The sequence below is a fragment of the Egretta garzetta genome, unplaced genomic scaffold, assembly GCF_000687185.1.
Source record: "Egretta garzetta isolate BGI_Z169 unplaced genomic scaffold, ASM68718v1 scaffold132, whole genome shotgun sequence".
In the NCBI taxonomy this organism is placed as follows: Eukaryota; Metazoa; Chordata; class Aves; order Pelecaniformes; family Ardeidae; genus Egretta; species Egretta garzetta.
In genome coordinates, this window is record NW_009258892.1 from 1,460,951 (window position 1) to 1,488,390 (window position 27,440).

Genomic DNA, 27,440 nt, shown 5'->3' on the forward strand with positions numbered 1-27,440 from the left:
CACCAAACCTGCAACACGAATTTAGCTCCATACTGAACCAAAATACAAATGTGTAGTGAAACAGAGTACATCTGGACAGCATTTCCTCAATTTCCTTTTACCTTAGGCTTTATTGGTGTGTTTGCTCCCTGCAGGTGTAAGTATCACATGATTCCATCTGTTTCTCATTTTCTTGAGAGATTCCCCATTATCCCTCCTACTTGTTCCAACCGAATAAACCAACAGCTCATTGTTCTTTTACATGCCATAGGTATGATTAATTGAATTGCAAGGAATGGGAGGAAAACATCAAAGGGAAAAGAAGGTAGAAAGTCACAGTGTCCTTTCAACTGAATCTTCAGTTGCAGAGAGAGCAGGTAAGCTCACTGAATGAGACTGAAGTTCCTCAACAGTCACAATCTTACTCTCGGATCTAAAGAAAGGCACTAAGTGAGAAACTCTATCATGGTGTAATGCTGCAGAAACGCTGTGTTTCTATACAGAGGCTTTTTCCGTCTACCTAAAAAGCCTTGGACACTGCTAAGACAGATTTGGCACAGAAAAAGCTAACTAGAACTTGCAAGCGAGTTAAGTAGTGAAAGTGTTCAAAACACAGCCTGTGTGGGAAACCATCAGTATTTTTTTTCATCTAACATAGAACTTAATCGTATTTCATTATCTTGTCATTTAATCAGTATGAGAATAAAAAATGATGCAACTTACTGGCACAGCCTACTCCAAAGACTAACAGTTATTCACAGAAATAAACTAGTAACTGAATAACTTCTTCAGATAAGCAACTTAAAATAAGCAAGACTAGAAAAATCACTGACCATGAAATCAGCTGGGTAAGTCTAGTAAACATGGCTTGGGACAAGGGAATGGCCTATGCACTGAACACAACTAACCGTCAAATACTTGGTAAATATACGGCTTATTTAAAGAAAACGTGAAATAGGGAACCTTATCCTGGAGCGCAACTTAACTGTAAGACTGTAAACTGATGTTAAGGCCAAGAGCAAAATCACAACTTTTCGAGAAAAATGGAAGAGATATATAAGAGATAAATGAAAACACACAAAAAACCCCCACAACTCAACCTCCAAGCAGACCAAATTAGGAGTTCAATGGGACTATGTGAACATACTTAATTTTAAGTCTTCGCGCAAAAGATTCTTCCAGCATCTGAAAAGCCACACTGAAGTGTAAGTGAAGAATCAGCCTCACAACAGTCTCTTGGCTGTTTAACATCCTTTGTCTTGTACAGCTGTTGGTTCTCTTTGGTGCTCCAGCATTTCATCTACTTCTCAGGACAAGTATTCCATTCTCCACCTTTGACTTTCAGTTTTCCAAAAAATCATCAATATTCACTAGCAACCCAAACAGCAGATACGATAATTATTTATTAACATTTAAAATAAGCATAAATTTCAGAAACTAAAAACTTCTCTGAACTGTTCTGCAAGTGGTATTCTTGAAATTAAAGATGATCGATACAACTGAAAGACCAAGCATTACCATAAAATATGAAGTTGAACGGAATATAGCTCAAGTTAATAGCAATTAAGTTACATTAACTTGAAGAAATTAATACAGTTCTACACATTTTCTGATGAAGCACCACACTCACAAGACCCAGTGAAGCATCTCATGAGAAATAAGCTGCGAACCAGTTAAGAAGTTGAAAACAAATTGGCAGCCAATTTAAGTAAAAAAGAGAAAAAAAATTTATGGTAAAAATTTAGTAGCAATGTTTTCCAGAGAACTAGCAGAAGAGGGATAGATTTATCATCCAATGTATTCCAGTCACACAGCACAAACATCTGAATTTTAACCAATTTAACAATTCTGTATTCCTGGGGTGGGGGGGTGGGGGAGAAAGAGATCTCAGTCTTTCATCCTCTGTTTTACATAGCTGCTAATCTGAACTGATGCAAATACTTGTAAGATTCTTGGGTAATACTAAAGAGCAGCTGCATATATTAATGCTTGCAGAATAAAGTGCCAGCTTTTTTTTTTTTTTTTTAAACAGTAGATATACAATTACAGTAGATAGTGAAAGATCCACAACCTTTTATCTTACCCTTTTGCTGAAATGCAATAGCTTAGCTCGAACTAATGCTAAACCTCCATTTAGCTTGCTCAAATGCTTAGTTTGGAAATTTTTATTCCTGGACTAAGCATAAAGCAAAGATTTCTTTTTTTAACATCTGAGTTTCTTTCAGATGTTTGCAGAACAGGAAAGAAAGGATGCATAAATTCAGAGTTCAAGATTAAAGTGTAATGCTTCACATGAGGGCACAAATCAAGACAGCTTGTTCGTCTGAAAGCCCACAAGCTCAACTTAAAATACAGTCATCAATCTAGAGTATCTTGTTTCATTTTACATGAACATCCACTCCGTTGTCAAGATGCACATAAACTTGTGCAGGCAGATGAAATATTATAGTATCTCCGAGTGGATGAGATTCAGAACAAAAAAAAAAGAAAAAAGTAGTTTCTCAAATGTTACAAACTAATTTTACAGGCAAAGGAAGTTAATTCAGTATTAAGATGACAAGTGCAAATGCACACAGGATATGCAAACAGCTTACAAACTCTCACTGTTAACACATCGGTTATCACCACCACTACAATTCAGAAGAACACTTAGAGTGGACCCTTTTATTTAAATAACTGTATGCTCTTTAAAATTCTAATGAAATCATGTCCCTTTCCACCTTCTGAATGAAAATGCTGCAGAGTTAACTTAAAAAAAAAAAAAGGGGATACACCACATGGGAGACTGAATTCATCCAGTTACTAAAGCAGTATTTCTCTATTTACATCGTGGCAAACACGGTGAGACAGAGACAAGCTAAACTCTGCCAGGAGATTTCCTCTGTCCAGAGAAGGAAATAAGTGAAGTCAGGAACTTTTTTTTGTAGATTGTAAATACAGCATCCAATGCCAGCTTCTCTCATGGGCATCCAAAGGAAGCAGCAGACAAAAGACGTGACGGCAGAGTCTTCCCAGAAAGGGTAGGGAAGTGGGAAGGAATACTTACTTAGATGGGAGTAAGAAACTCACCACCTCTTGGATGTCTGACTAAGAACAGATTTCTGGACGAAGATACTTGAAGACCCACCCATTTGCACTCTGCTTGCAGGGTGGCAAAAGAGATTCTTGTGAAATATGCAGGGAAATGGACTGGAGGAGACATCCAACTGGTGTTTGACTTCTGCTTGTCAGATTTCCACTTGTGGGGATGGACGAGGTCAGAAAAGAACAGGTAATACAAACATTATGCATCCCCTTATACTAATAAACAGCAAGTTTTATTATTAATATTTGGCTTAGGATCCCTGGACACTGAAAGTATCATTAATAAAATGCTTCAGGATTATTATGTGAAGAGAAATACTGTCAAAAGCCTGTACTGGATACAAATTTAACTTTGTGAACTGAAAGGTCCATATTAATCATACTAAAATGCACTTTATTAAAATATATGAAGTAGAACAGACAGTATAGGACAGATGTTTTGAGGAAAACATGTCAGTTGTACACTAATATTGTAATTTTATATGAGACCAAACTCATTTACCTAAAATTTCTGTGATCCACAGAGAAATTCTTTCCTTTCCCATGCTAAACTATGGCAGATGCATCAGGCTGAAAACAGAATAAATAGGGATGTGAACAGGTTACTTTCAGTGAAACTTTCAAACAGACTGAATGAGACCAAATGGTCAATTCTCATGCCAAAGAATTCTCATCTAAGTTACCATACTCTAATGTACACAAAATCAAACAAAATTTAAATCGGTTTTTGCTGCAACAGAATGGAAAAGAACTGCTCTCTCCAAATTTATCAGTAAATTATATGGATCTTCACCTGACAAAAGAATAAACAAGACACTGAAAAACTGGTGTGTATTTCCTTAACAAAGTGGTTGAAAAATGAGTTCAAATAGCTTTGAAAATAATGTAAAATCCATTCCTAAATGATAATTGGTATTTGAATGTCTAAAATTATTCATTAAAAAAAAAAAAAAACATCAGTGCTGCAGAAAATTCAAAGACTGTCCACACTGGATTTTCACTGTGCTAGATTCAGCTGAAGTATTTAAGTACCTTTCCACTGAAAGAGCCACCAATAATTTTGAAAAAATTAGGTAACTGCTACTTACAGAATTCAAAACACTGTTGCTTAGTTGAAGCAGTTTCAGCTAGGAAAGGTGCACTGATACCTGTACATCAAAACAGCTTTAAACTTCTTTTTTAAAGAATACATTTCAAGTGTGTAAATTCTCCTATGATATAGAAAGCACTTCAAAACAGAACTTTGACTAAACAGTGACAAATACTTAAGATGCTTCCTCCCAAATACTAAGTTATTTGCACTTGACCATGAGTTCATCTTTATCATTTGTTTGGTGCCACAGATTTGTCTGGGATGAGAATCATTTTGGCAAGGGGCTTTTGCATCTGAATTTTGCAGACAGTGCATTATGAAACTGCCAGATGATCCAGAAGGAAGAAAACAGAGCAAGAGGATTTATAGAAGCAAGTATTTGATAAATTAAGCCTAGAACAGCAAAAGACAGGAAGTAGTAAAATTTGTCTAGTTAAGGATATCGAGTTTTTCCCAATCTGAGTCCCTCAGAATAAAGCAGTGCCCATGTTTGCCTTAAGCCAGCAACCTGAGCATTCAACTGACAGGAATTATTTCTTGTCAAACACCAAAAAACCTGTGTTAAAGATGCTGATGTTACAAAGCCAACACTCAAAAGTTAGCAAAGCTCATACAACTTTAATTTGTCCCACTTGTGTTGGCAGGACAAGTCTTTCAGCAGCAACTTCTCTGTATGAATTCTCAGGTCTCTTCAAAGTGGAAAAGTAATCAAAATGGAAAGTACTCTGCATTTCTTCCTTCCTCCTGGTATCACATCATATATCACTGCACACAACTAAAATCTTACACTGAACACAGAATTGTTTGGGTTTTTTTTTTCCCCGTTGGGAGCCTTTCCCAGTTTTAAACATCCTGCTGCATCCCTAGTTCACAAACCCATAGGTGTGTAGCTACAGTGCATCTAAGCCTATTCAACAGTGGGTACCTGCTTCTGAAAGGACAAATCTCCTTCCTTCTCCTCCCACCATGTCCCTTCTAAACATCTAACTTCACAGAGAACTGCTCAGATCATTAAAGCAGCAGAAAATGTCTTGAACTGGCTCAGTATGGATCACAGGAAAACAAATGCTGGCACAAAGGAGGAGGCACTGGGAACAGAAAAGGGGTTCCACTGACTCCTCCATTAGCAAGTTAGCAAGCAGCCACCACAACAACTTCACTGTATTGAAAAATCAGACCAAAAAATGTATTTCTACATTTATTTGAGATATTAAGCACCATTCCTTTTCTTTCTGGAGGAAAAGAACTCGTGCATAAGGAAGCTGAAGGCTAGAAGTTTCACAGGTCCATTAACTAGTACAGTACTCCATAGCTGATTTTACAATGTTATATACTATTTTTACAGTACTTTATATGCACATAAAATTCCTTTTAATTTCAGCTGCACATACTAAACTCTCAGCAGTCGGCAAATCGGTCGCAACATGACTAACACCATCAGCAATGAAACTCTTCTATTTGTGGAATTGCTAACAATCCTGGAACAGAAGAAGAACTGTCACAGCTCTCTAAATGTGATCACCTCCTTCTCTCAAAATCCTGTCTCATTTTCTAAGCTTTCAAAGTCTGCAACAGTGATGAACCCATTTTATACTAAACCTGATTCAATCCAAGAGCAATGCTCATGCTATTAGAATAAAAGAGGCAAGGGGCAAAGCAGGAAATACTAACAAAGCCTGCAAAAATATGAATTCTGCAGTGGAAGCAAACTAAGGTTGCACATGCAATCAATTCCTGAATGCCTGCCTCTAACAGTAGCTTTCTTTTAACTTGAAACTTCTGTGCATTTTCGTAAGATATTTTTGTAACAAAGAAGCAGAAACATGCTGACCCCTTGAAGGATCACCAGAAGGACTACAATCTTTGGACTCACAACACTGACCTTTGCCACTGATCAGTGACAGTTGCAATAATAGGCAGTGATCCACAAATCAGCCAACAGAGGGAAACAAATAGCTGTAATAGCTTTAGCCTGTTAGCAAGAAACAGAAATGCACAAAAGCAGCAATTCTAGGGCTCAAGCCAAATTTCATAGGGTTTGGGCTTGAAACCTTTATCTCCCAGTCTCTTCTTACAATATGCACTTTGCTTATCCCTCCCTCACCCTACTTGCTATTTGTTACACATCTGCATTTAAGCAAGATGGCTTCTTTTCTCAAACTGAGAGCAGCTTCTTCCCTTTTGAGCTTCCAGAAAACTGGCATTAAAAATGAAGATTCGTATTTGCTACTCTGCAGTCTCAAACGATATTGTAAATAATGATCAAGAAATAAGTTTGTACTGAATATTTGGTGTTTGCAAGGTTAGAAGAGCGCAAGGGGCTTAAGACGAGAGAGTAAAATATAGCAGAATAGTCTGTATTCAAAACAAACCTTTGCCACTTAAGCTCCAGAACTTTGCCAGAATCTGTAAATGTAGGACTCGAAACACAATATAAACATCTGTGTTGGACAGTAAGACATGAAACATGTTCAAATAATATGTGGTATTGCTATTTTAAGCTATAACATATCCGACTTCTACATTGCTGTTCTAAAAAGAGAAAGCTATCCCTGGAGTTTGGTACAGGCTGTTCAGTATTTTGTACAGTCAATACACCCGCTTAACATTTTTTTAATATTCTCTTCCAGCAGACAGAATGTGTTGCTATATAAGCTGAAACAAAAGATATAATTTTTAGAAGTTAAAAAGTAGTATAGAATTACCCAGTTTAATATGTATTCTAAAATTCTTGTTGCATGGTTCTAACAAAAATCTTGTTAACATGTCTATGAATATGTCATCTCCATGGATCAAAGTATTTTTCTCAAAATATTTTCAAATGGGGAAAAAACACCTGGATGTTGGGATAATGAAAGAAAAAAAATTTGAGAAACAGAGGATATGCTTGCTAAACAAGAATTATGTTTATTTAGCTAGTGAATCACCTAGGAGTAAATTTTCACTTTCATGATAGCAATCTGTCAGGCTTGCAAACACCCAGAAATAGGAATTAAAGATTATTTTAAATGTAGTTATAAAGGTCATAAAAAGTCTGATTTAGACTGAGGTACATTTACTCAAAACTGAGATTCATTGAGTGGTAGCAAACAAACAGTTCCTCAGACAAATGCACTTTTTTCAGTATACATGTTACAGAAAAAAAAAATAAAGAAATGTGCATTAACTGGTGGTGTCCACCAAGCTGCATATTAATATTCTCTTACACCAAACGGTTTGAAACAAGGGAAATGTCATTCTAATATAATTTTATGTTACGTTTCATTTGGCTAAATTGCAGCTTAAAGTTGCTTTGCCATATTAAAAGATTACTACAATAATTTTTCACATGAACATTTAGACTCGAGTTTTACTCCAGGACTAAATATGGCATGATTTGCTTTTAATCTGTTGAATAGCTAAAAACTGACAATTAAAAAAACTACAACAAAGAAAAAAATTAAGTTGAAGCAATGTGAATCTCACATCATTGAACCACTTCTAATGGTTAAATGTTAGTATTTAACAAATTCAAAGAGTTAATGAATCCTTGCATTCGTTCGGTCTCCTGTGCCTTAGCTAGGATGCATAAATACAAAAGACAGCAGATACTGGTAAAAGCTTCAGGACAGAAAGTGCTTGACGAAGGTACAGTTCTCAAGTGTGTTTGGTGAGAGAGTATAAGGGCAGATGCACTGATGAGAACCATTACAAGAAGAGTCAATTTTGTGTTAAAGTGTTCAAAGATGTCACCTTAAGCAGAAAAAAGCTTTAATAACGTCTTCTTAGACATATTAGGCATTTCCAGAGTCTACATCATTAGTGTTGTAATTCTAGCAGGACATCTCCATATAGTTATTGTTTGTTTCTATTTCTCTCCTGGAAAAAAAAACACAACAAAAACAAAAAGGAAGATCATGTTAATACACACAGTTCAACATTATCTGCTTTCCTCTCATTAGAGCAGTTGCATTGCTTGCAATTTCTCTAAATCAGGCAACAAGAATTCAAGGAAGAAGCTTCACTTTTTTTCAGGAACATGAAATACCTAGTTCAAGTCAACTTCTTAAAAAGAAACACAGAAGTATACATCAAACTAAAAGGCAAATATGTTCCAAAAAACAGCTATCAAAAAGAAAAGGTTTTATAATGTTCCTTTTAAATTACTTCCAATAAAATACATTGCACAAGGTGAATTGAATAAGGAGACCAAGGGACCTATAAACAAGGCAAGAAAAAGGTACCCTAAATCTTCTGCTTAACTCGTCAAAAAATGTTCTGCATGAATATTTAAATATTCTACTATCCATCCACTATATCCCTGAAAAAGTGAAGAACATATTCCCAGGTATCTCATTCAAAGCCCACTATAATTAAGTGTTTCAATGTGCTTAAGATCAAAGGTAAAGAAACGAGTTGGCCTTGTACCACCCCCTCCATTCAAACAAATTGCTCAAATGGCGATAAAAAGAATTTAAAAAAAAAAAAAAAAAAGAAAGCCATCCATAGTTTTTTTAGAAATTACTTTTAATAACTAAATGCAAAAACAGTGAAGTAGAAATGGCTGGGGGAAAAAAACCCACCTGAATGCAAGCCTGAGCTGCAGTCAAGACCATATTCACTACAAAGCCCTCACAGCACTGCGAGATGTTGAATTTGGTGTAAAGGAACAAAGTGTGTTTGTATTGCACAAATGACATTACCATGATAAACAACTTCGTACAGTTCAGGGCTAAAATACTAATTGCACTATATCTCTACCAGGGACTAACAAATTTTTCCTCTGCATTACAAGTCCAACAGAGTAAACAACATTTCAATGCTTTATCTTCATCCTCCATTTTCTCTACTTTATTAAAGATAAACATATACTTGGCCATTATGACTACCTCTAGGAAAAAAATAAAAGTAGATCAATAAACCATATCTCGTTGCCTTCATTACATATCTTTTAGACTGTAAAAAGACACTGTAGTTTGGCTATAAGACACAAAGAATTTATCTTTCAATAGCATTTCCTATCTTAATATGTGCAACTGAGCACATTTATATAAATGTTTTAAAATACCTTCATGGAAGAGAGGTAGGTTCCTCCTCCATTTAAAAAAAGAACAAAAAACTCATTTCCAGTATTTTTATTATTATTGCATTACACAGCATGTTATGAATGGAACATAAACATAGCAGGGAAAAACAAAATAAATCAGGAGGCATCTGAACAATGATTTCAAAACCACTCTATCTGATAATCATGCTGAAATTTCATTATGCTAGAAACTATTCAGGATAAAGTGCAAATTAGCTTATGAACCCAAATAAATTCTGCCAAAAAGACACTACAATGGAAGAAGAGGATACATAACATTTATACCGGTTATTAGACTACAGCTGATGATCTGGTCCTCTTCAAGACAGACCTCTGAGTTGCTTCAAGATGAACCCAAAAAAAGTAAAGCTCGCACAGAGTTCTTGGTCACAATAAGCAGCTCACAGTCACAGCATCTCTGTATCTAAGATTGTAAATTCTCTAGGGCAGAATTTCAGTTTATTTAAAGAGAGAGTAATACATGCACTATGCTGCTAGAAATATTTTTTCCTAGTTCAGAGAGACATGACTAATATTTGCATAGGAAGATATGATTTTTAAGATGTGGGATTGATAGTACCCATCATTAATACAAACTGATATGTTAACAGTGCATGTTTCGGCTGAAAACAGATGATCACTGGCCTCATATCTCACTATGCATGTAAGGCATTCAAAAATAGCCTGCTCATGCACATCTCGGCTTATTCCTCTACTATTAGCAGACTTCAACTGAAAGAACTGCACAAAGTGCTGAAAAACACTACTGCACTACTAAGTAGCCTATGAAACTGCCATGTTAAATAATGAAATATCAATATTTTAACAATTTTAAATACTATCTACATTCAGACAAAATCATTGGTTCCTGCCCATTTGCAAGTATTACATATGTAACCACCAAGTCAGGCTGCCTAGATAGCCTCTCTGCACAGTGAACCGACTGACCTTGTGCTTTCTGTAGCCTCTGAACTCAAAATGCATTTAAATTCATAAAAATTCAAAGTAGAAAGGGAATGATACCCTGCCTATCTGCTTCCAGTGAATGAAATAAAGGAGGTGTTACGAATGTCAAGTCCCTTTTGAATTCTACAGAGGAAAAAGGCTTTGAAACAACACCAGCTCACCCTTCCTGTAGTCTCAGAGTTACGTATCACTACATTTAAATATAAATACTTAAAGCAGACATACAAATTCGCCATTTTTCAATGCAAGTGAACAGTAGGTTCTTCAGATACTGGTATCAGTGATATTTGGCACTCTGTACAGCAAAACGGACAGAGAGAAAACCCCGATTTATTCAAAACACAGCTAGTGGTATTACACTCAAAAGCAAACGCTCTAAGTCAGATCACACTCCCTACGGCTGCCTTTTCCTGTCTCAGAAAGTATTACTCTTCTGGGGTTTTTTGGGTGGCTTTTGTTTGACTGGTTTTGTATAAACAGTATTAATGACAAACCAGCAGAAGACTTTATCCCCAGCAGGCTTCCAGTGTCAGAGCAGATGAAGTTTCCAGCATACAGACTGGATTCCACTACACTTCACTTTCACCCAATACATCTTATTTCTTACATTCAGATGAGCAAAACCTTTGCCACATCTCTTGCCATGCTCTCGGACAAAAAGCTTCTCCAGTCAATTTAAGCTCCCTGCCAAAGGCCAGTGTCGCTTCAGAACTCACCAGGGTAAGGTTACCCAGCTTTATGGGGAGTTTATGAACAGGACATGGAAATTAAGTACCATTCAAATTAGAACAACGTGGGAATGTGTCAGCTGGTTAATGGTACCTGCCAGCTGTAGACCATGTGGTGAGCAGATTTGCACACATGCAAGTAACTTTTTACACAAACTAACTGAACCAAGTGAAGGTAAACCTAAAAATGCTTGGGTCTTGGAAACATGCATTGATCTAGTGCAAACAAAGATACAGAGTTAACTTGGTATGAACTGTAAGGCTGACATTTTTCCAAATTTCAGTTCTCTGAATTCAGAGCATTAATCAAATGATCCCATGCTGAAAAGTAGCTGCAATGTAATTTAACCTCAGATTTAACAAAATCTCTGTGCTAACACAATTTCAAAACCCAAAGCAACAAAAATGTTTCCTGAATTTGCCAAACTTTTGCATCTTACTTCAACACGTAAAATATTCATGCCTGAAGCCGTCTGCTCCTCTCCCAAGAGAGCAGCTCCTCTCCCATTCTCACAGCAGCTTCAGAAGGCAACGTGTAGCACATCTTCGTTGCTTCACTGCAAACTACAATTTAATCTTCAGCTTAAAAACCCCGTTCCGCTGCAATGTAAGCTAACATGTCAGGCTGCATTCTGTGAAGCAAGGTGCAGGCACACATCTCCTCTGCCAGCTCCGCAGCACAGGCAGAAACACCTGGCAGAGGCAGAGCAGACAGCTGCAGAGGTGGTGAGGAGAAGCCGCAGCAAAGTTCACCAAATTTCATTTGCTAATAGCATCAGCCATAATCTGCAGTTTATTGCACCCCGGTGTACCATTACAGCTATGACAGCACAAACAGTGACCTTAGTGCTTGAGAACCACAATGAAAAACAGATTACTGAGAAAACTGAAAAATGCTAGAAATAGTTTACTCCATTTATTACAAGGATCTCATGGACTGTTAACATAAACTACATTACTGAAACTTCAAAATGGTGTAAAATAAAGGTCCTTTTTAACATCTCACTCTTGTCCTGAAGGCAGAGATTACCTCAAAACCAGGTAAAGATATTTAAATACATTTTTCTGAGAAGCACTTCTGGGAATTCTGAAAATATAGGAGGGAAGGATCAGATGGGAAGGATCTCTAGAAGCCTCAAATGGACCTAGAAATTTTTCCTGTGGAGATACCATCCCCTCCCTAAACACTAATTTTCTCCTATTCCTTATCCCAACATGAAAACAAGGCACAAATTAAAGTCAACACAGGCAGTCAAACGAGGTTTTACAACTCCAGAGCAGTTTTTTCTCCTGGTAAGCCTTATGAATTAACACTCATTTGAGACCCTGCTGCTGCAGATCATTTGAACTCCAGACAGTAAATAAGGCTTTCAAGCATATAAATATTAAGAAAGTCTGAAAAGCTAGACCTAGACTTCTAATTTATTTATTCTTCTTATTAGTTTTGATGGCATTTTACTTATTTCAATCTCTGAAAAATACTTAGCAACAGTAAAAATGTGAACAAGTTACAGTAAAAAGGTAAATAAATTTAAATTTGAGCAGACATATGCGTTTTTAGCAGAATGTGGACAGACCATATTATTTTATTATGGTAACAATAAAGGAAATAAGAACTTAATCCACATTTGAAATTCCACAGCCCACTAAATAACAGGGTACAAACACTGAGAAGGCAGAGGTGGGGAAAGAAACCTGACTACTTTAAAAGATACTGTAGGATAACAAAATGAGTGAAGGCTCTGCAGAAACTGAGCTTGAACATCATGAGCCACAAAAGCCCTTCCAGATTTTAATTAGCTACGAGACAGCCATTTTGGCAAGTTCATTTTAAAAAAAAAAAAAAAAAAAAAAAGCAAGCTTCTAGATCCTCATTGTTTGTTAACAGTGCTGACATTGTTATATACAGAACATAGTAATCATTATATATGTATAACATCGGCTTTTGAAGACTGACAACAGATAGCTTCTAACTACATCTATGAAAACTGCATTCAGTGATGATCACTGTCGCAGCAAAAGGAACAGAAAGATGACTCTGACACCTTTGTCAATTTTTCTCAGATGTCCATAGGCAACAACAACAAGACCTTACTTAATTGTTCTGCTAAGGAATCTACAGTAGCCTTGGAAGGGAAATTAGATCCACTGCAAGGCTTATAAAATACGCTGGGAAAGAATTGGTCAGACCATTTTTCTTTAAGCCTCGCCACTCAGCTCTTTGCACACAGGTAACTCAACTTCCAGCCTGCCATGAGGAAACATGAACTTATTTTATCTTGGTTTCTCATTATTTTCTACATGAAAATGCTATGAACATGCAAGCTTATGTTTACTTTTTCACAACTGACTATAATCCCTAGGTACAGAAGCAAAACAATAATTATAATTACCTGTCAATACTAAGTACACTACCAGACCTCTGAAAAAGGTGCTCACAAAGAACTAGGCTCAAACAGCTCATCATCTGATACAAATTCTTGTAATACATCATTGCAACTAGATGAATCTGAAGGTTAAAGCCAATCAATTTTGATACAAAACTTAAACAATCCTCATTGAACTGAATCTACAGAAGCAGATTTACTCAATGTGCAAGATTTGTATGGTTTGAAAGTGTCATTTTTTCCAGCAAAGCACCACCAGCAATCTTCACTCGAGTTTCTGCTAACTAGCTCATCTGTGGCATCAATCAGTGAAGCCAGGCTGAAGTACCGCATGGAGAGTCACACAGGTTGCGACTTCCTTGCAGCACGCAGGCGTATTGCACCCCTGCAAACCAGTGCTGTAGTCAGCTTGTTCTTAACAGAACAGCGGAACCTGAGGAGATGTAGCAGGAAGCAGAAAGCTGCTGCATGAATTTTAACAGCTATTCCTGTATACTCAAGGTTCTGCTTCTGCTTTAGAAGAAGAGATTTAGAATTACTCCTTTGCTTTAAAAACCACAACTTAAAGACACAGCATTTAGAAAAGGTGGAGCTGTCACAGACCCAGCTCAGTTCAAGTTTGACATCTTGTCTTGTAGCTACCTTCATAATTAAGAACATTAAAGAATTAGATGCCAAAAATGACTGGTCTCTTGAGAATTAAGGTAAACCATTTGGTTGATATTCCTAGCTTTTCCAATAGAGGTCCCTATTTTACAGGAGAAATTAGTCTTTCAAGTCCCAGAGTCAAGAGAATTTAAATCCACTCCATAAAAAGGACTCCGTAGGCTTGATTTTGCAGGTAGAAATTTCAAACCAAGAAGAAAAATGTCACCATACATTAAGATCACCTGTAAGTTTAATGACATCCCATCTCTTTCATTCAACAGTCCAATATTGCACTTTCCCCATTGCAGCATCTTGTCCCTTACTAGAGAAAGGCAAACCACGCCACTACTCAAAACTCTTCCATAGTCACTCTGTATGATACCGTATTTTAACATCCAGACCCCTCTATACTATTCCCATCCTGTAAGAAATTCTAAACGCTACCTCTGGTCATCAATTGTTCCTGTTCAAACACACAGAAAACAGGCGCATTTGAAATCTATGTGTCTATAACAAGAGAACTTGCAGGTCATTTTTAAGGGTTTCCAAAAGACTAAAGATGCAAAAGCAAATAAAGACATGGCAAATAAGCGCATCATTATGGAATGAAAATTCTGGATCAGTATGTCTAGAATTATTCCAGCTCCAAATAATCCTCTTCTCCTGAGACCAGGGATACAGAGTCATCTGACGATCATCAAGGGAAGAAAAATATATCTTGTTGCTACTTTCTGACCGTATTGCTTTTTCTTAAAACAGACACAAGCCCTGCAATATCATCTTCATTTAAAAAGACTAACCTGTGGATAAACATCAAGTTCAATGAAGTTGCAAAATAATGGCCCTTGAAACATCATCAAAGCCACGCAGGAAATGCAGGAGTTTCTCAGAAGATGTTACATAATCTGTTTTATTTACTGTTTTGAACCTCTTTTAGATGGAAGTACATAAACTTTAAAAAGTTGTCTGGTACAACTATCATTTAACTACATGAAAAATGTCAGTCAACTACCTGTTTGCCTTGACTTGTACAAGACTGTGGATGTATCTGTATCTGACTTTGATGTTATAACCTAGTAGCTGATGGTTCGGGGGTAAGGGGAAGAGGAAGTATCTACAGTTAAAGGATGCCTTCTCACTTCCCTCCTTCCTTCAAGATATTTTTAAGAAATATCAAATCAAGTATAAAGTCAGCAATGTATCAGAGTGGAAAGGAGTTACGCTGCTTATCACTGCAGCCTGATTATGACCCAATTATCAGAGACAGAAGTTACATGAGCATCAGAAGTGGGGGGGGGGGGGGGCGAGGAATAAATGGCTCCCTTTGGGAGTCAGAAGGTTTTAGCTATATCAGCATTCCTATTACAAAATATGTAGTACAAGAGGAGAAAGCTAACATTTTAAATGCTTATTTACCTGCCAATTAAAGACTTCCTGAAAAGTAAAAATTCCAAATGCAAATTAGATAAACACAAATACAGAATGAATTCCTCTATCTTCTCCCATGGATAAAAATTAATTATTTTTCTGAACTATCTCACTAAGAAAACCATCTAAAGCATTCTACAGCTATGTGGAACCATGGTCATCTTTTCCATTACATGCTACAAAAGTGGAATTTTGCACCAAAAGACGTCCTAAGACAACAGGCAATTGCAGGTTAACAAGCCAGCATCTGAGGGTGAGGAAGTTATAATCTTCCAACAACTGTTCTTAATCAGAGCCCCATTTCATTTTGATCCATATATTTACTGGAGATCAGGCACACAACTACTAACACAGATTTTTTTTTCTTCTTTTCAACACCTTTTATTTTCCTAATGTAATTACGTGCTCTTAAATGGCATATTTTAAGACTTCTGTTCATTGGTTTTAGATCTTATTCCTACTGCTTTCTGTTGAAAAACAAACACGTTTTTAAATAATCTGCACACAAATATGCACATTTACACCAAAAAGCAGCAGTTCAAAATAAGGACTAATGCAATTTCAAATTATTTCTATATACTAGTGCCAGAACTCATGAAAAACATTGCTGATTTCTTTGCTCCTTCAGTGAAAGATCACAGCACTTGTATGTTTAAAATAGGACATGGGAACGTGAGCCGCAAGAAGCGTGCAAATGACTACTGCACAAATTTGTTTCCAGCCCCAGTTGTAGATACCTTACCCACACCAGGGTCACATCAAACAGGGGTAGACACTAGAGTTCTAATATTTACGCTTAAAGATGCTATTCATCATCATTTGCAAGTAACCTTTATCAAATGGCAAAGTTACTGAAGTTCCATGTTAATCACAGACTATTCATTGCACTTTTATAAGTATACTGCCATATTTTAATAAAACATACTGCTAGGTCATATTGGAAATTAATTATTGATCGCCCTGAGTTGTTAAGATTAAACTTTTACAACCAATTATTTTAAAATAAGTTAGCTGCAATGATGAACAGTTATAAAGTAAATTAAATCCATAAATCATATGCTGTTTACTATGTTTAGATCATTGGCTGTATGAAAGTTTGTTACCACCTATGCAACAACATAACATTAACTGAACTTTAAGGAACATGTAAATGACTACTGCTGCTTGATGCATTTAATATTTTATTAACAGCAGCAAGCATATTTTTCATGACAGGAACACTGGAAACAAAGTGACTGCCACAGCTGCCACAGAAAATGGGCATTGGCTTAATTTACACAGTTCTACTGGCAGTAGAAAGTGTGCTAATTTAAATACAGCTCCATAAAAGCCTAGCTAGCTGGCACTAGGTAATAAAGGATTACTCAATTAACCATAAACCAGAGCTTTACAATACCAATTGTTGCATTTCCAAACTATTCTTGAATCTTAAAAAAGTTAACAATTGCATGCTTACAATTTAAAGACAGGTTGGTTGTACACTGTGTGATAAAAGAAGAAACCTCGAGGTTTAAAATCAACACTCAATCATAAGAAAATGATAAAGATGAACCCTCAGTAGCTGTAATTAGTTTAATGTGGACTTCCTATATTTCAAGTACATACTCAGTTGCTTAAGGCATATCTCAAATCCATCTACAAAGATAAAATTTATACAATTTATACAATGCTGTCAAAGAATCAATGCCTACTACACAAGGATCTTGACAAGTATGTTTTCTCCCAATAGTATTGGGAAAGGTAACTGTTAAGGAGTCATACAGATACTGTATGTTTCCCTGTTAAAGGAAAGAGGGTTACTTTATTACGCAAATATGCACAGTCACAGTCATCTAGCAACCTACTAAATGCTGAATTTAGTACCTCAAATTTTAAGTTTAGCATATAGGCTCACTACCAATAATCTATCTTCCCCCTCTCCGTTACATTTCGTGGCTTTCCTCTACTACAGCAAAACCACAAATAAAAGACGTTATGTTCCTGAGTTGCTAGGGTATGTCTGAACTATTACTCCCTTAGTAAGTTTTTTTTCACAGAAGTAGATACTTTTGAAGCAAACCAGTTATTTGTGAAGTGTCTTAAAACACCAGAAATTAAAAAATACTGAAACATGAAGGCTACAGGGAAACACGATAATCATAGTCCTTCTGAAACATTATCAAAAACACAGTGAAGTTGTACTAAAGCCTGAAAAAGTCAAATGGTTTCCCTTTACATTGAATATTAGTGAAGAATGTGGCCCGTCATCCCATCATCAAGATGGCATGGAAGTAACCATATTGATTTAGGGCATATTCAGTTTTCTTTTTAGAAAAAAAAAAATCAAAAGTCATTACACACCCAACTGGGATAATTCATCTTGCCTCCAAACAATAAAAGACTTCCAACATGACAATTTCTTGCAGAATTGTGCAATAAAACTACAAAATTGATTTGGGGTATGCATGGCACTGGTCTATAGGAGATGCAACATGTGTGTTGAAGGATTAGGAATGTACAAGGCCAGTGGAACCACAGCCGCACTAGAAACCTAAGAGAAGTAAGGAGGCTGTGAAGCAAGTGAAATTATTATGCAGCCGTAAATGTGGCAGCTTCAAGAACTGGACAAATTCAGGACTTTACATCCCACAGGGCCCCTAGTTAGCACAAATCCTAGACTTTTGGGTTTTTTTATTCAGTAGGAGGTGTGATAGGATAAATGGAGAGCACTATCACCAAACTGCACTGATGCAAACTCCCATTTCTGAATACTTGCACATCATCTAATTGGTACAATAGTTCCTGAAACGTTGCTAACCATGAGACAAGTCATATATTTACAGTTGTTAGCAAGCTTGGAAAGAAAATAAATACAGCAAAAGTAAATATTGTGGCCAACAGTGAACACAAGTGTTATTAGTAGGAAGAGTACACACAAGACAAAGTAGACAAGTACTATAAAAGAGCTTAAATTAAATGCCTTTTTCCCTTGTCTGGTTTTCCAAAATACGTCCAAAACTAAAGGTTTCTCTACAGATTTATCGTAGCTATACTTTTCTTCGCAGAAATAAGTCACACATTATTTTTTTTAGGAAATGCACTATGAGAAATGTCCAAAAAATTATTCTGATACTGTAAAAGTCATCATTGTATCACTTCTGTGTTTCACAATCGTACCAAAGACATACTGAATGAAGGGGGAAATGTGCTTTTCACAGTAATCATGCTGTTATTGTTTCATTAAAGCAGAATTGGAACTGAAATGGGTTAAATAAAGTAAGCTTCTCCTGTGATTTCAGGTCCTTTTAGTCACATTTTAGTAAAAATCTAAACTAGAAGACTTCAGTTACGGAAAATACACTTAATGCAGGTTTTGTTTACTTTGAAGAGTAGAACACATCAGAAGTCCACTTATGCAGGCCTATGTTAGTATTGTGGTTAAACACATGCCTGTATTAACAAAACAAGTTACAAGAACTTAAACCTTTTCATTAAGAGCCAGTTATATCAAGTACAGACACCCTGGGTAAAAAGCACCACTTTCTTGATTCAACACTCGCATACAGAAATTCCAGTTGTATGAAAAACAAGGTTTCCAAAAACAGAAAAAACAGGAGAGCTACTATAACGACATTGATTTCTTACCCTACGCATGGCTTCCTCCTCCTCTTGACGCTTCTCATAATGTGCAAAGTCATCAAAGATTGAGGTGGTATGCTTGAAAGTAGCAATTATTTTAAGCACTTGCTTGGCTTTTTCTAGGGGTACCTCTTGAGTGTCCCTCGAATTGGTAACCGGTTTGTTGTCATTGTTTTCCAAGCGAATATGCCGCAGTTGGTTATTGGGAACGTCTTTGACAAAGATCCATTTGACATCAAACTTCCCCTTCCACTTATCCTGAGACCAGACACCAGCATATGCATTGTAGTCCACAACAGACTTCATCTCAGCCACTCCACAGAAGTGTCCACTGCCATTCACACTGAAGAGTAAATAGAGTGGGCCTTTTCCATTCAGGGAACGGTAAGCAGCATCCAAGCGCTTATTACCATGTTCAGTACTACACCAGATAGAGTACTTAATGGAGCGATGAATATCGTCCTCTGAATAACTTTTGATTATAAACACACGTCCATTCTTCAGATTCCAATCGAAGTCTTTGGGATTGTAGTTGTTTATGGCCTTTAGTTTCTCCAGCACTGGGTGCACTTCCACACCAGAAGGTGAGGAGCTGACGGATACAACACCTAAACCAAAGTTCTCACTACCAGCTCCGTTGTTCTGGCTGAAGCCCACACCCCTATTACGAGGAGCTACCCAGCGGTTTTGCAGCTGTTGCTGCTGCAACTGGTGAGGCTGGGCCTGCTGCTGAGGTCCTTGTTGCTGCTGTGGTTGCTGTGGCTGAGGCTGCTGTTGAGGCAGTTGGCTTTGCACCAGTGGTGGTGGTTGAATTAATGGCTGAGGCTGCTGGATTATAGTCTGAGGAGGCAGTACTGGTTGGGCTGGGGGTGCTTTTACCACTGACCCTTTGTCATCCCAAGTTCCAATATTCATGTTGTGTTTTATAGGTGGTGGTGGCACAGCAGGGCCCCCAATGCCCACATTACCTTTAGGCTTGAGTTTCGGCTGAGGTTTAGCAGGCTTCCTTGCAATGGCAGCCCATGAGGTTGGTTTAGGTGCTGAACTGCTAACTGGGGGCACACTGTTCGCTGCAATGCTTGTCATACCTGTACTGCTCAGAGCTGAACCTACAGTTTTTGTTACAGCAGCCGTCATATCTCCACCAATTTTCAGTCCAGTCATGCCTTGCTCAATGCTGTTAATCCCAGGCACCTTGCTCAGAGTATCACTGCCAAATCCAGCCTGTCCATCTGCTATGGCTCTCCCAAGAGAACTAGGTGGATAGCCATAGCTGCTGCTGTAAGCAGAGCTTTGCGTTGATTGTCCCTGAGATCCACTTGTCCCCCATGTAGAGAAGTCTGCATTCCCAGGAAAAAAATTAAATCCATGCTGCCCGAGAAATGGAGGGGTATTTCCTAATGCCCCAGGTTGACTAAATACACCATCAGGTATGTAATGGTGTTCACCATTACTCATTTGTCCATAAGTTGTCAAGTATGGCATTGGAGGGTCACCTGCAGTTGACCATGCTGCTTCGCCTAAAGAGTATGGAAATCCAATGGATGGAGCATAATAACTAGGCATATATGGGTCTGACATTGGTGGATAGCTGTTACTCTGCAAGAAAATAAAACAAAAATCAGCAATATAGACAATTGTGCTCAGGGCACAAAAAACTGTAATACAGTCCAAAACATTTTTAAGGATAATCTGAATGCATTTTTAACTTCCACCATTCCTCCCAACATAAAAGATGAATAATGTATCTGTTAGATATGGCCATTTTTTCTTCAAGAAGCCTTATCTAAGCACTAAAGAGCCCCATTTTTTGTAATAGGTTATCTTTATTTTCAGTTACTGAGCTAGGCTTAGAATGCCTCCATGTCAACACTATTAAGAAAGTAACAAGCTAGTTTAAAAACCAAGTCATAACAACTGTAATTTCATAAACACAGAAAAAATGCTGCAACTATGATTTAAAGTTTTTGTGTTCTTAGGGTTTTTTTGTCCAATTTCTCACTTCTAATTGGAAACACCTGCCAGAACAGTATAATGAAAAGGATACAAGGATGCCTCTCTCACAAGGATGCTCTTTCACAAGGAGCAACAATCAAACTGTAACTTTTCCACACTATCGACAATGGGCATTAAGTACAGTCTGTGGTCTAGCAGAACAAAGTTTGCTAGCTAAATTCAAATTCCACTCCCAACACTCCTGGGAAATCACAGCATTTACTTCTTCAGAAGATAAAGCTCCAAGACATTTGAAGGACTACTCCCATATGACTTCTGATGTTGTTTTGGGGAAAAAAACTGTACATTATCATCCTCTAGCTGATGCCTACTTAATGTTGTATTATTTGAAAAAAATGGGAAGGCAAGCAAAATTCTCAAAGCCTTTTAATAATTTGCACTTTCTCCCTCTCTCAGGACCCCAACAACATACAAACTTAACTTAATGAATATTAACTTCTGACTAGAGAGACAATTCACAGTTCTGAAAGTAAGTCATTAGTTTCCTGGCAAGAGAGTGATACCAAGCTGTAGTAATATTAAGCTTCAATCTATCATGCAATCAACTGTGAGCTACTTTATCAACTTCAAAGGAAATCAGGTCCAAGCAGTTAATGTTTTCTCAGAGCCAATGAAACTGGTTTTTTGAACTGCATCCAATACATTATGATTTCATTGTAAATTTAAGGTGTTGGTTTGGGGTTGTGTTTTGTTTTTCTGAGTTTTTTTCCTCAATCTTCTTGTAACTTCATCTTTCTGAAGTCTTGTGCACAAGCTTGTGCACATAAGGTTGCAGGAGACATCAGAGCATACTTTTTAACTGAAGCTTTTCCAGAATTATTAAGAAGACTTTACCTGTTTAAGATACCGTATGATAAGATGAGATACACTATTCAGGCAAGTAAGCAATGCTAAGAAATATCATCCAAAAATTAATTAAGTCTGAAAGTCAGTTGAACTCCAAAATTAACTTCAAGACAGTAAACAATGTTCACTTACCTGATTTGTCTGACTACTTAGATATGGCTCAAAATCATCATCATTTACTGCATCCTTTTGATGAATCGAACCGTTTTGTACTGAAACTAGAAGTAAATCTGTATTAGGTATACTCACTGGAAGATCTACCATACACTTTTAGTCTAGATAAGACTTCTTAATCACCTGTACATTGAAACACTTCTACTTGTGCTTTGTTAAGACTGGAGATATTACTGTTAAGCACCACTTGGTTAAATTTAAAGAGAACAGCTCATTCTGTTGATGACCATGATCAGATCTCAGGAGAGGTCTGGAAAGATGGCAACCAGAGCAGACTACTCCTGACTATTCTTTCCTAAGCTCCACAGGGGAAAACTATAGGCACACCTTATTTGCACAGGCAGTAAATCCAGCGTTTCCAGAAGTACCAGACCAAGTGCAAACGTGCAGACCAACCAGATCTGATATATTCAATAGGTTCAGGGAAAGTTGCAACATACAGCTTTCTCCTGCCTGGAGGAAAGTCATTACCCACCAAGACAACCATGAAGGGCACCACTATGCAACTATTTCATTCTGTGTTTCCTACGTAAACATTATACTGTGCTGCATTAGTGGCATCTCTGAAGCTCAGAGGGTACAAAGCAAGCCAAAAACAAGAGCTAAAGCCCCCAAGGGTGATTACAATCCTTTCCCAACATATATGCCACTACAGACTGGAATCTCTTCATACCTGCTCTTCTTGGCCTCCTACTACCTTTAGTTTCATCTAAAGCATTACACCTACCTGGGATTTTCCAGCTGCCCAAATTACTTGAAGTGTCTCTCCACCCTCCCCCAGGCTACTATTCAAACAAAGTCAAATTGCACAAATTTCTAAGTTCCACTGTTTCCCATGGTGCAAAGCAGAACACAGACTTAAACCAGCAATTTGCAATTATACAACTTGAAGATGAAGACCTCTTCTCAAAAATAATTTACTGGTTTTTCTGAACGCAATTTTTTCATTATTTATCAAATAGGTTCAGTGGGAAAAAAGTTCTAGAGTGATCAGTAAGGTATGCTGAGAAACCACAACAGCAGAAGTTACAACAAAACAGCAGATTCTCTGACAGCTGGAAACACTGAGTTAGGAGCTGACCCCGTGGTTTCTCTCTTTTAGCAAAAGCTTCCGAAAAGCATATACAACCATGTAACTAAAGCTTCAGCTTTGTTGGAGTTACTGTCTAAGAGTTGTTTTTTTCTGTTTCACAGAGGAGCAGGGGGGGCATTGCCACCCAAAGCTCACATTGCAAACCAAGTGGTGTCTGGACCAAGTCACTTCAATTTTTTTCACATTTGACTAACATCTCTGAAACGAACTGCCTTCAGGGAATGAAACTAGCTGAAAAAAATGACAAAGGAACAGATATAATCACAAGGAATAACCAAAATTTGGGAAAAATTTATTAACTTCAGACAGCAGTAAAAAGAGCTAAAAATTCATAATTTAACATAGAACAACAGAAGATTTTTTCCAAAGCAAATATCTGGGAAGGAAGAAAGCAACTCATGTTTTCAATATCTTCTTGGAGTTTTAGAACTCAGAACACTTGACACTTCAGTTGTTACAAACTGGCACAGTACTTTTGTATACTAGCTACACCAAGTATGACCAGCAATGGTGAGCACAATGGGTTTCAAAACTTGATAGAACAATATTTCTAATTAAATACCAAATTAAATTAACGTTAGGTCATTTGTCGTTTGGTTTTTTCCATAAGTAACGCGTTTCAGTTAGGTCATTAATCATCCTGAATTTACACACAATGGTAACATTAATGAGCTGGAACACTATATTCCTCTCCATGTTTGGCCCAGTCACACAGGGGATGAGCCTCAAAATCTTTGTCCATGCCACATCCATTGCTTAGGCTTAACCAAATAGTATGGAGAGCACAAGTCTCATATACAATTATTTTATACTGAAAAACATAGACAGCAGCATACAAGTTTCTTAAAAGCATGCAACCACAAATAAAGGAATAAACAGCTGCATGTCAGGACTAGAATCCTATCAAAATTAATCTCCTCATACTGACAGCTAATCTTCATAAAACGTGCATCTGCTGTGTTTATTGTTTCAGAGGTATCTAAAGGTCACTGAAGACAGAATTATTTTTGGTCTGCCATTACAACTAACAGAATAAATTGTAAATGTATTTTCCTTTCTTACTCATGCTGTATTGAGATCTTAAGTCAGCAACACAAAGTAGTCCTACACCAACATCTTTCCTAGTAAATTAATACATTTTCCAATTAAATAGCATCACTAGAAGTGTGTTTCTTTGGCTTTTTATTCTAACTTTACGTAACATGTTAATAATGAAGAATGTAGCCCCCACACACAGATTTAACATGAGCAAACAGATTAAGATGCATGCCTCACTCCCAAAATCTCACATTAAGTGTTCCAACTAAACAGGGCAGTGATGAAGAATGCTAATTAAAACTAATCTACAGTTACTAAAAATATCTGTATCAATCCAACCCTGAAAATACCGTGCACTTCCGCAAACACTGTGAAAACATACAATGTAATTCGATATTGGAAAGAAATAACTCATCATATAAAGGAACTTAAAAGCTTATGTTCTTTTAACTTCTACTGTCCTTTGAATAACCACTTGCAAAATGCACAAATAATGGCCAAAGGCATAATAATAATTTTTTAATTAGAAAAAGCCATTACACCTTGATTAATGTGGAGAATAAATACTAAAAGAAACACGTAACCTTTCATTCTTGTTTTAAACCTAATGCTTACATTTAAACCTTCTACAAAAGCAAGAAATACATACATATATATGTAAACACAAGTCAGCACTTTCCTATCACAGGTGTGATACGCTGGCACAACAAACAAAAGGGAAATAAAAGGAGTTTCAGGAATACCAATCTCTCACCAGCACCACCCTGTAAGACATCATTTGACTGATGCCATTTCTGATGTTTTATGTCAACTGTACAGTAGTTGACAATTGGAATAAGAAAACTTTCAAGACAGGACAATTTACTTATTCAAGTCCCTGAAATACCAACACTAATATCCAACACAACAGATGAATAGTACTGTTCTACACACTAGAACTTCAATCCCACGAATTCTGGGCAAGGGAAACAGCAGGGTACACCGATTTATAATGAATTGCAATAAAGCATCAAAACCATTTTACTGGACAATACAAATCAGCTACCTCCCAATATGATTTGTGGGTCTAATATCTTTTGTTTCGATATGAAAAATACTCTTATTTCCATGCATACACCCCTTATACTGCTCACTCACATTCTTGCATATGCTCTAGCAGACCTGTGAACCTTTTTACCACCCTCTTCAATGTTGTTACTCTTATGCACAGAACCAACTTCAGATTAGTCTATTAATTCAGTACCACATCTTCCCTCGAAGCTCCTTTAAGCTGGGACCTATCATGACATCTGAAAAAGATTACTGTCTGCTAACACGTGGTCAGTAAGGATTGCTGACACTGACTTAATTTATCCTCTTGAAAAAGTCTCTAACCCAAAACCAACTACTTGTGCTACCATCTTCAGTCTCCTAGCCCTTGAATCTAATGCCGAATCATAACTTAGTTTCATTAAATTGACATTATACCAAATAATTTAACAGAATGGAGGAGATTATTGTTTTATTTCACTATGGTTTTCATTTAGGTCATATTCTCACCACAAGAATACATAGTAAGTATCCATTATTTAAAAGGATGCACCCCATAAAAATCTAAGTTCGGGAATGCAAAAATCTCTTCCTTACATAGCAAACTAAGAGGTGCGTTTTGATTCAAACATTCTCCACTATTTAGAAATTATACAAGTTAAAGCTGACTCTCATATTTTCACTATTCAACAAGCTGCAACATAACACCCACATAGAAATGCTTAATAATTCCACTTCATTTCATATATATGGAGCATAGTTCAAAAACTACTTGTATATTGAGATGCATCTATTAGAGAATCAATCTCGCTAAAACTGAGATACGGTAATTCAAAGAACATGAGGCCAAAAACTACTTGCTAAAGTGAATCTGACTTTTCTTCTTTAAGGGCAAAATGGAAAGTATAAAGACAAACTATTTCAAAGACTCAAAGAAATAGTTAAAAGCTCCAGTTTGGAGACAAAAAGGTAGAAGTATTAGAATATGAGAGAACAAGTATTCAAGAATGACCAAACTGAGAAGGTCTGAGGAGGTAAAGACAAGTTCATTTTTCTCTGAATGCAGAGAAATTAAAAGGAACGGACCAAATTCAGGAAGATTCAGGAACCACGTGCCACCTTGTAAGTGACACATGTAATAAGAAGCAGATAATCTGCACATAGACAGAATAACAGAATAAGTATGCTGCGGATAACATTAAATGACAGTTCACAGAGAAAATTAGATTAGTTCAGATAATGAACGGGGCAAGGGGGGGGGGAGCAAAGAGTACATGAGGTCCAAAAAAAAAAAAAAGTCTCTTATCTGCATGAAAAAATAATAAGCATATTAACACATGAAGGTAGCTGTGTGCATGCTGTTCTATAGCTCAGCTTGCTGAGCACCTAAGAATTAAATGGGCACAAGTGTGCCGATTAGGTAAAAAGAATTCCCAAATAGAATATTAGTCTCTATATCAAAGATAAATTCCAGACCAGAAATAAATTGCAAGATATAATCTGAGATGCTGTTTACGACAGACTTGCCAAGAATTTTAGAGAGAAGAATATTAAGTACTTAGTTCCTTGTTTCTGTGGGAGAGAAGAAACCCCACTGAGTATGGTATTTAAGATGTTGACAGAAACATGAAAAAAGTAGAAAAGCAGGCGGCCTACAAACACTGGAAGAATATTCTATAGTGATGCTAAAATAAAGAGAAAAGCCCACAAAATTTCTGAGAATAAGGAAGGTGATGTGTTATGCTCACAGATATGAGTAACTAAATAGTCACATGGCTGTTGTCTCGCAAGCTAAGGAAGCTGTTCAAAAGATTCTTCCTGATGATTCTAGTACACTGATTCTATTCACTGCACAGAAAGGCCCAAGGTGTACTGTTGAAGAGATTATACAAGCATATCACAAAGTCAGCTAAAAAGAAATAGCTATGTTATCACCTGACTTCAGACATTAATCTTCATTTGCAAAATAAGACGTTTTAAATTGATGTACCACTGTGCCACAGTAAAAATGCTGGGAAATAACATTTTGGTACACAATTTCCTGTCATCTTGCTCTGAAATAAAAGACATCCTATTGCTGCATTGTCTTCCTACGACTGCCTGAAGACACATTAACCTCAATAAATAGCAATATTAGACATTTATACAGAAGTACAAGGAATCAACTTACCTTTATTTCCCTGTCCTTTAGGCCTCTGTATACAGGAAAGTGGGGGGGGGATAAAAAAAAAAAAAAAAGCAAAACAAG

At 36.9% G+C, this 27,440-nt stretch overlaps 1 protein-coding gene across 5 annotated transcripts; it reads right to left on the reverse strand.

The window, feature by feature from the left end:
* Positions 1-27,440, reverse strand: YTHDF3 (YTH N6-methyladenosine RNA binding protein 3). Of its 5 annotated transcripts, none has more exons than XR_004841359.1 (4): positions 21,991-27,343; positions 19,003-20,595; positions 3,566-8,014; positions 1-1,349 (listed from the first exon to the last, which is right to left on the reverse strand). XR_004841359.1 is itself a non-coding variant. In XM_009634113.2 (4 exons), the coding sequence occupies exons 3-4, from the start codon at positions 20,575-20,577 to the stop codon at positions 7,991-7,993; spliced, it is 1,599 nt and encodes a 532-aa protein (XP_009632408.1). In that variant the 5' UTR covers positions 20,578-20,595; positions 21,991-22,076; positions 27,363-27,440; the 3' UTR covers positions 1-7,990. The 5 variants fall into 5 exon arrangements, 3 of the variants coding, with proteins under 3 accessions (XP_009632408.1, XP_035745650.1, XP_035745649.1); XR_004841358.1 differs by having other exon boundaries at positions 1-3,217; XM_009634113.2 differs by adding an exon at positions 27,363-27,440 and having other exon boundaries at positions 1-8,014; positions 21,991-22,076.

What these genes read in the sequence shown, in the direction of transcription:
- YTHDF3 (XM_035889756.1), bottom strand. Translation starts at nt 22,122, where the DNA reads ATGGTAGATCTTCCAGTGAGTATACCTAATACAGATTTACTTCTAGTT. An exon ending in TAAGTAGTCAGACAAATCAG is followed by an intron (nt 20,596 to 21,990) that starts GTAAGTGAACAT and finishes ATTTTCTTGCAG; the next exon opens with AGTAACAGCTATCCACCAAT. An exon ending in AGGAGGAAGCCATGCGTAGG is followed by an intron (nt 8,015 to 19,002) that starts GTAAGAAATCAA and finishes TTTTTTTTCCAG; the next exon opens with GAGAGAAATAGAAACAAACA.